The sequence below is a fragment of the Limulus polyphemus genome, unplaced genomic scaffold (assembly GCF_000517525.1).
Source record: "Limulus polyphemus unplaced genomic scaffold, Limulus_polyphemus-2.1.2 Scaffold157, whole genome shotgun sequence".
NCBI lineage: Eukaryota > Metazoa > Arthropoda > Merostomata > Xiphosura > Limulidae > Limulus > Limulus polyphemus.
The window spans coordinates 776,254-784,501 of NW_013665767.1; the positions used below are offsets into that span (position 1 = coordinate 776,254).

The 8,248-nt window shown below is 34.1% G+C and overlaps 1 protein-coding gene across 3 annotated transcripts in view; it reads right to left on the reverse strand.

Moving 5' to 3' along the window:
• The window catches only part of LOC106476521 (regulator of G-protein signaling 7-like), a 96,024-nt gene that overhangs the window by 21,531 nt on the left and 66,245 nt on the right, over positions 1-8,248 (reverse strand). For all 3 annotated transcript variants that reach the window (XR_002609769.1, XM_022381359.1, XM_013937178.2), the window contains 5 exons: positions 7,929-8,005; positions 6,177-6,258; positions 3,938-4,027; positions 3,542-3,603; positions 647-760 (listed from right to left, as the gene is read on the reverse strand). Coding sequence is in view for 2 of the 3 variants with exons in the window: in XM_022381359.1 (XP_022237067.1) it covers positions 647-760; positions 3,542-3,603; positions 3,938-4,027; positions 6,177-6,258; positions 7,929-8,005 (425 nt within the window). In the remaining variant the exon portion in view is untranslated. The remainder of the gene's footprint in view (positions 1-646; positions 761-3,541; positions 3,604-3,937; positions 4,028-6,176; positions 6,259-7,928; positions 8,006-8,248) is intronic.

The following is an 8,248-nucleotide window of genomic DNA, read 5'->3' on the forward strand; positions in this document are numbered from 1 at the left end:
AAAAAACGCAGAAGCAGCTGAAGTTTTCCTTAGAAAAATCTTACTGTTTCCTAACTTCAGGACTGACGAGACATTACTTGGGCAATCCAAAACATCCTTTAGACCAATTGAGCTCTGTTACGAAGTAACTAAAAATATTTAGGCTTAATAATCTTATTTTGTCCCAAATATTATTCGAAACTAAGATGAGTATTCTACAAAAGAATCCTTTTATATTTTAAACTCATTATATCTTTCTGATATCATTGGAATAATTTCAAGAGCAAATCGAGGGATTGCATTTTAGAAGGAACAAATAGATCAGTTCTAAATATGACATACATAAATTAGGTCCATTACAAAGCTTGTATTAACCTATTCATCACTTGGAATCTGAAAAGTGAGTTTGGAATACACTAATATACGTTAATAACTAAGGTATAAGACAAGTGAGCAGAATATCACATTCCTTATGTAGTAGATTATTTAAATTCTCAACAGGGTCTTTACAAAAATATAACACGATTTATGACTTGCATTATAAATCATAAACTAGACTTAACTCACATCAAGTTTCTTTGTTCTCACTAATGTAGAGTTACGTTTCAAAGACTTCTATATATATGCTAGATATTTGCACTTAATGCTCAATTAATAAAGCTCTTACAAATCATTGTTTAGATGCCAAAGTGTGGTGTCGTCAGATATCCAAGGATTTGACGGCTGAGCACCTGATATAAATGGATCGAAATCAGCATATTCCTTGCAGCGAAGAATTAAACTATGAAGAAAATATAATAAAATCCCTTAAAAAACATATTCATGAAAACATTCTTGTGACTCATTAAAGTGAAATATCGCAAATATACACGGAAATATATTTTCTGTCACTTCTTCCCGTAAAATATGATACAAAGTTTGAAGGTGTTATTGATAAAAAATAAAAAGCATTTTGTCTTTGATTTTACTAATTTTAAATATCACATATCTATTTCTTAATGAAAAAAAACAAAAAACAACAACATAGTGGGTGAAGATGCGAAAATATCAAATATGTATAGAAAATACCAAATAAAAATATTCAAGGTTTACTATGGACATATTTTATGCTGAAGTAACAACCACATACTAAGTCCATCAAATAACCCTGCAGAAATTGTCTACTAATCTTTTAACACGCATTTAATGAAACCAAAAATGTTATATTCAAGTAAAACTAATCTATACAGTATATCATACAAATCAGTTATTATTTTGAAACATTTCAGTACTTCAAACACCGCAACTTACTTGATAATTCTTACTATTTAACTCGACTTGAGTAATATTACACTCTTGAGACATAGCAGTAAGTGGTACTTAACCCTTCAAGTGCCATCTGAAACATCTCAAACAAATACTTAACTTTACGACCACTATATGTCACATAGTACACAAATAATTACCTAATTTCCAAAAGTCACACGATGCGTCTCAAAGAAATATTTCATAATCATAACTTCATACTAACAAGTCGTTTTTCGCACCTCAGCTGAACAGTTAAGAGATGATAACCCCCTCCCCCATGAAGCACAAGTTCTATCTTTACTTAGCTCCACACGTTTCGTATACCACATGTTAAACAACTAATTATTTAGTAGGACAGTACTAGGTTATTATTACCTCCCCAAACGTCATATATGATACCAGGGATAGAAAAACGTTGCGCATACTTAGAGTGCATTGCAAAAATTTGGTCGATAGATCAATATTTTCTCTAAGTGAAATACTATTTTTTTACCAAAAAATATGAATCAGAAAAACGACAGGCCCTGCCAAATAGTTGTTGCGACTTCGAATCTTGGGCTTTCCGATACACAGACCGGCACGTTAACCATTAGGCCCGTCCGACATGTTAATTAGTGAAGCAACACTTTGATAAGGTGATCATCTCAATGTTTATTCAAAACGTTACTATTTTCAATAGAATATTACTCCTCGAAAGAAAATAATTCTTTCTAACTGTCATCTATTTCTCAGTTTGTCTAGAGACAAGACGAAAGGCTGGGTGCACATTTATTTTATACTAATTTAGTAGGTTTAATAACAAACGAATAAAATAATTACAGTAACTTCATCACATTCTCTTTATTATCACTGATCTCCAGCACAGACGTTACACGAATACTTTAATCACTTGCAGAGAATGAGAACCACATAAGATAAACAATTCCGGTATAATGGAAGATTAGGTTTATCCATGGCCAGTGGCGCTGTTAGTACATCTCGACGCGAGTCATCATTCGTGTTTCAAAGATTGTCCACACGATAATCGATCTCCTCCAACGTACGTGCACTCATCTTCGGAGTAATCGTCTCATTTGCGCTGGTTATTCGGGCAAGTAACCGTATCTTCGTCTTGCAGACAATGTCCTTCACATATTCCCTTTTAAACTAGTTGAAAAAACTTCAGACGTCAACTTCTCACATACTGCAAACTGGAACAGTGTATTTGGCGTGTTTCATATTCTATTCAATGAAGAAAGTGGTTGAATACTAAATGGATACGCTAGGGACCCGATTTACAATGCTACAGCACCTGCACCGATGTATAGAAAACCAACGATATCCATTAAAAACTGTTTTATTTATTAACGAGTGTCTAGATTGCATATTAAGTTAAAACAAAGCTTGTTCTATTTAATCCGAAGTAAGGTGAGTGTTTCACACCCTTGGTAATTAGCAGCGAGTAAAGATCAGGAAAGTTAGAGCCCCTGTGTCACGAAGATCTGGATGATTTTTCAAAACCTCACCCTTATGGCGCAGCGTAAAGCTGGAGAGCTTATAACACTAAAACTTGGGTTATGTTCCTGTTGTGGGCTCAGCAAATATAGACCATTGCACTTGACAACAAACAAACAAACATTTGTTAACAGTGATTCAGCGGCAAGTCTGATGGCTTATCACGCTAAAAATCGGATTTCGATACCCATGGTGGGCAGAACACAGATAGCACATTGTGTAGCTTTGTGCTTATTATCAAACAAATAGATAAACAATTATTTGGGGGATACTTAATTCACCAGGAGTAATATGTTAACATCTCACAGAAACAATTACATTAGATTACATTAGCAGACTTTATTAATACCACACACGACACAGTACTTGGATCTCCAGCAATAGTACACCATCGATGATATGCAGAAACTGAAAACTATAAACTAAATGTACTTCTACAGGATCTCCGAAAGTGTTCTGTTTCAAGAGTAAATAAAACCAAAATTAAACGTAACAAATATTTTTATTTCTTGCTTTGAAGTTCATATGTCGTGCTGTGTTGTAGAATACAGAGTGAATACTTCTTAGTGTCTACAGAAAACATTTTCTTGAAGATAACAACAGTGTATTTGAATAATAATTACGTGTGCAAATAATAAAAATTGAATATTAAAAAGAAACAAGAGCCGTGGACATGTTTGGCACATTGTTGATTCGTTAGAAATATTAATTAATAGATTATTGATAGAATTTTTCAAACATTTCAAAAATAAGATTTACAATGAAAAAGAAAATCCATAACCTCTCAAGCACTTGACGAAGTCTTGTTCTAGGTTTACAGATATACTGCTTGAAGAATTCGACCTAAAAAAAGAAAATTCAGGTTATGAATAGTGCAAAAAGAATAGGAGTCATGGCGTGATGTTATAATAATGAACACAATCCATTGGGAAACAAGTCGTAATTAACACGTAACAAATAAGTTAAGAAGTGTATTAGTAACAATTATACTCCATGTAATAACTGGCTAGTATGATATACAAAGGAATAGATAATAAAATCATAAAAAGTTGTCATAAAAAGCTACTTATTAAGACGAAAATTACAGATAATTCACTAGAACATATGATATTTAATTCCATGTAAGTTACATGTACTATTTTAGAACATTTTATTAATTCAGATGGCATAGTATTACCCGTTTCTTTAATTCTTCCTTCGTCTTGGCTTTTTTAGTTGTTTGTTTATTAGCTATTGGGCTTCTTTCCAAACAGCTGAATATTCCTGGCTGTAAATAAACAGTTGAAATTTTGATCATTGCAAGCCGTTTATTTCACACGTTTTTATTTCGACATTTTTCAACCAGTGTACAGTTATCGATCAAAGGGCTACTTGTAGTTGAAACATATCTGTTACTAGTATTTGGTACTTTCAACCTGAACGCATTTTACGTAACACGTGACTAAGTCTGTTAACTGACAATTGCTGACCAGACGAAGGGCGATCAGTCAGTAACATCGCAGTTTATACGTCTGTTCTTAACCAATGAGTAGGATTGACTATCACGGATATTACACAGCTGAAAGTGCGGAGTGTGTTAAGTAGCATATCGAGAACTCAAATCTTGGACCTTACGGTCCGAAGACCGGCACTCTAACCATTAGGCCCGCCAAGCCTATCTGTTACTGAAGTAATGCTTTTAAACTTTAGGCATTACTTAAAATGTGTATTACAACGTTAAAAATCAGATTTCGAAACCAGCGGTGGGTAGAGCACAGATAGCCCATTATGTAGCTTTATACTTAATAACAAACAAACGCGAACACTTAAAGAAACTTTTTAAAAACACCTTTTTTTAGTTCAAACTTGGACACTTTCAACCTTTACAGTTACTGTACAGTTGCCTGAATATAATGCGAACTATTTTTTAGAGCGCTTGACTCGCAATCTGAGGGTCACGAGTTCGTTTGTTTGTTTGTAATTAAGCACAAAGATACACAATGGGATATCTGTGCTCCGCCCACCACGGGTATCGAAACCCGAATTCTAGCGTTGTAAGTCCGCAGACATACCGCTGTGCCACTGGGGGGCAATACATTTTGTACAACTGATATGTGAAAAACAAATGTTCTTCAATTTAACCTTTCAAAATTGGGTGTGTATTATATTCGAGCAGATACGGAAACTACTTTGTAGAACCATTCCATTTTAAACGAGGACAAAGTCAGATATACTCTTGGTGGTCAATACTTTTATTCGCATTTCGCAAGTCTTCAAAAGAGTTTATACATCTAAATGTTAAAGCAAACTAAGTTAAATTCAATCTCTTACAAGCAGCTGTGTTTTAAATTTTAATTGATAATTGTTGGACGATGTTATTTGCCCTAATAAACGTTATTAACCGAGAAAATATTAACCTTGAAGTGTGAGAACGAGAGTAAGGCATTTCCTACTTCACCCAGGACTTAGAACGCTAAAATCGGGGGTTAGATCTCTGGTTGGATAAAGCATAGATAGCTCATTGAACTTGATAATAAAAAAAAATATTTATAAAAGGTTTGTTTGTTGGTTTCGGATACTTGCACAAAGTTACGCAAGGCCTACTTACACTAGTCGTCCCTAATTTTGAACCGATAGGCTAGAGTGAATGCAGCTAGTCAGCAGCACTTATCGTAAAATTTTGGGGTACTAATCAAATAGTTGTATATAACCATTAACTTTATAATGCACACACGGTCCCAAATTGGTGAGCGTGATTTTACGGCAATATGACGCAATTCGTAGATCTCCGGCTTCAGAGTCTGGCGTACATATAAAAGGAACTTTGATAGTGAGTTTAAAATTACGCGTTTTTTTTTTCTTTCAGTTTTAGTGATTATTCTATTCGATGCTGTTCACATCATCTTTATTTTGATTCCATTTAACCTTTTGACTTTCATGGAATTTATATACAGACACAGTTGTCAATCTGGCATACCGAGGCATCTACTTAGGAGCTGTTAAATTTTTGTAAGTCTTAACCGGTGTTACTCTTTAGCTATAATCTGGATTAATAATTTTTGGAGTAGTAATTAGTGGGTTACTAATAAGTTTATAAGGCATGCAGAAAAGAATTTTGGATATATCTATTACATCTACAAAACAAAAACAAAAAATCGAACTTTATGACGCCTACTTAACCACAAAGTTTTGAAGTGATATTTCTGACTTGTATTTACTTGGTAGTATATTGACTGCTTCTCCAAGTTTTGCTTGTTACATAATAGGAAATTAGTACTTTGTGATAAATAAAATTTGACAACAAGCGCTTGGTAACACACGAAACTTTACTAGATTTGCGTAGAATGAAATTCTTCTACCCCAAAATATAAACAATTAAATTTCACGTTTTATGTTTAACTTAAAAACACAAACACAAGTCACCGACAAATCCTTACCGGTGGTCTTTGAACTAGCCAGTAGGCTTTTTCTTGGCTGTCTAACACAATTTTGTCAGTTTTTTTCCTTTCCTTGGCGAGACTGAAATAAACAATAAATCAGAACTGGTTGATGAGTTCTGGAAACATGTTTAATATATTAGTATTAAGATGTAACTTACTTACTTCTTTATTCTTTTCGGGTCTTGTGAAGTATTAGTAATTATAAGGACACACTGACTGTACAAATAACCACCTGATACGTCAAGATTTTAGGAAGCACACACCGAGGAACTCTGCTTTTGGTATGTCATCACTCTAGGAAGTATCCACTGAGGAGCTCTGCTTCTGATATGCCAAGACTTTAAGAAGCTTATTCTGAGGAGCTCTGCCTCTGATATGTCAAGACTCCAGGAAGCATATATTGAGGAGCTCTGCTTCTGATATGTCAAATCTCCAGGAAATATCCATTGAGCAGCTCTGCTTCTGATATGTCAAACTCTAGGAAGCGTATATTGAGGAGCTCTGCTTCTGATATGTCAAACTGCAGGAAGCGTATAATGAGGAGCTCTGTTTCTGATATGTCAAATTCTAGGAAGCGTATATTGAGGAGTTCTGCTTCTGAGATGTAAAGACTTCTGGAAGTATCCACTGAGGAGCTCTGCTTCTGATACGTCAAGACTCTAGGAAGCATTCATCGAGGAGCTTTGGCATCATTAATGGGAGTATAACAAAAAGTAAGCCATAGTGACCATGTTATAACAACGGCTTAGCTCATTGGAATACCATAGTCATAAAGGCTTAGCTCACGATGCTATGGTATTCCAATAAGCTAAGCCACGATGCTATGGTATACCAATAAGCTAAGCCAAGGATGCTATGGTATACCAATAAGCTAAGTCATGCCTGTGCTATTCCAACGAGCTAAGCTATAATGGCTATGGTGTACTAACAAGCCCCTTAGTATAACTTAGTAGAATTTCCCTAAATCGATAAGTTTCACCCCAGTGATAGCTTTAAAACACTGATGATATAAGGTCATCAAACTTGCACTAGCTGTGCTTGACATTAAGATGATGGCACGCTAAACATCTGTTAGCAGTCAGGACAATCATCAGTAGAAATATGACGAAAAGATGTTTACTGCGTGATTTTATTCATTTTAAGGAGTACTTCTCAATCAATGTCTTAAAATCATCATCCCAGTTTGAACCACTTTGATAGAGAAAACAAAAACAAGACTGGACTGGACGTTAACACATGTACTACAAACACATTAAATACCTATGACTGATTAGGGTATGATTTGTACAAGCTATCTATAATTTTGTACATGGCAATGAGGTTGCCTGAGGTGGAAAAACCTAGATAAAACTATTAATGACTTCAATATTGGAAAGAACTATGTATTTTAAAATTCAATTTTCTTTTTATCGGTTGTACATAGTAAAACTTTTATATATTTTGTGAATAGAATAAACAAAAGCTTTACTATGTATAACCAACAAAAAACTTGTGTAAATATTAATAACTTAATATTTGGAATCCCGAAAATCAAGTAATGATCTTATGTTGATTGTCTTAGACTTGTTATTTAATATAATATCTTTAAAATTAGAAGAAAAAAATTAAATACTGACTATAACTAATATCACTATAGGGTGTAACATTGATGGTGTCTTTATTATCACTCGAAACAAAAAAGCTTCATCACTTTAATACCCTTTTAATCTTTTTCTATTTGTAACTCATACTGGAAGTTAATTATCTTACTTGACTTGTTCTTCGGCTTGCATACACACAAATTCCCACTTATGACAAAGAAGTTTCTTCAAACGTGCCAGCGCCTCCTAGTGAAAAACAAGAAAATTATATTTACTTTGGGTATTTGAGACAAGTAATGTCAAATCATTATTTTGATAGCATTCTTCATAACAATCAATGCATACACTTGTATTTTTTGAATATATATATATATATATATATATACATATATATATGCACCAGTGGCACAGCGGTATAGTCTGCGGACGTTACAACGCTAGAATCCGGGTTCACTACCCGTCGGTGGCGAGAGCAGTAGATACGCCTAT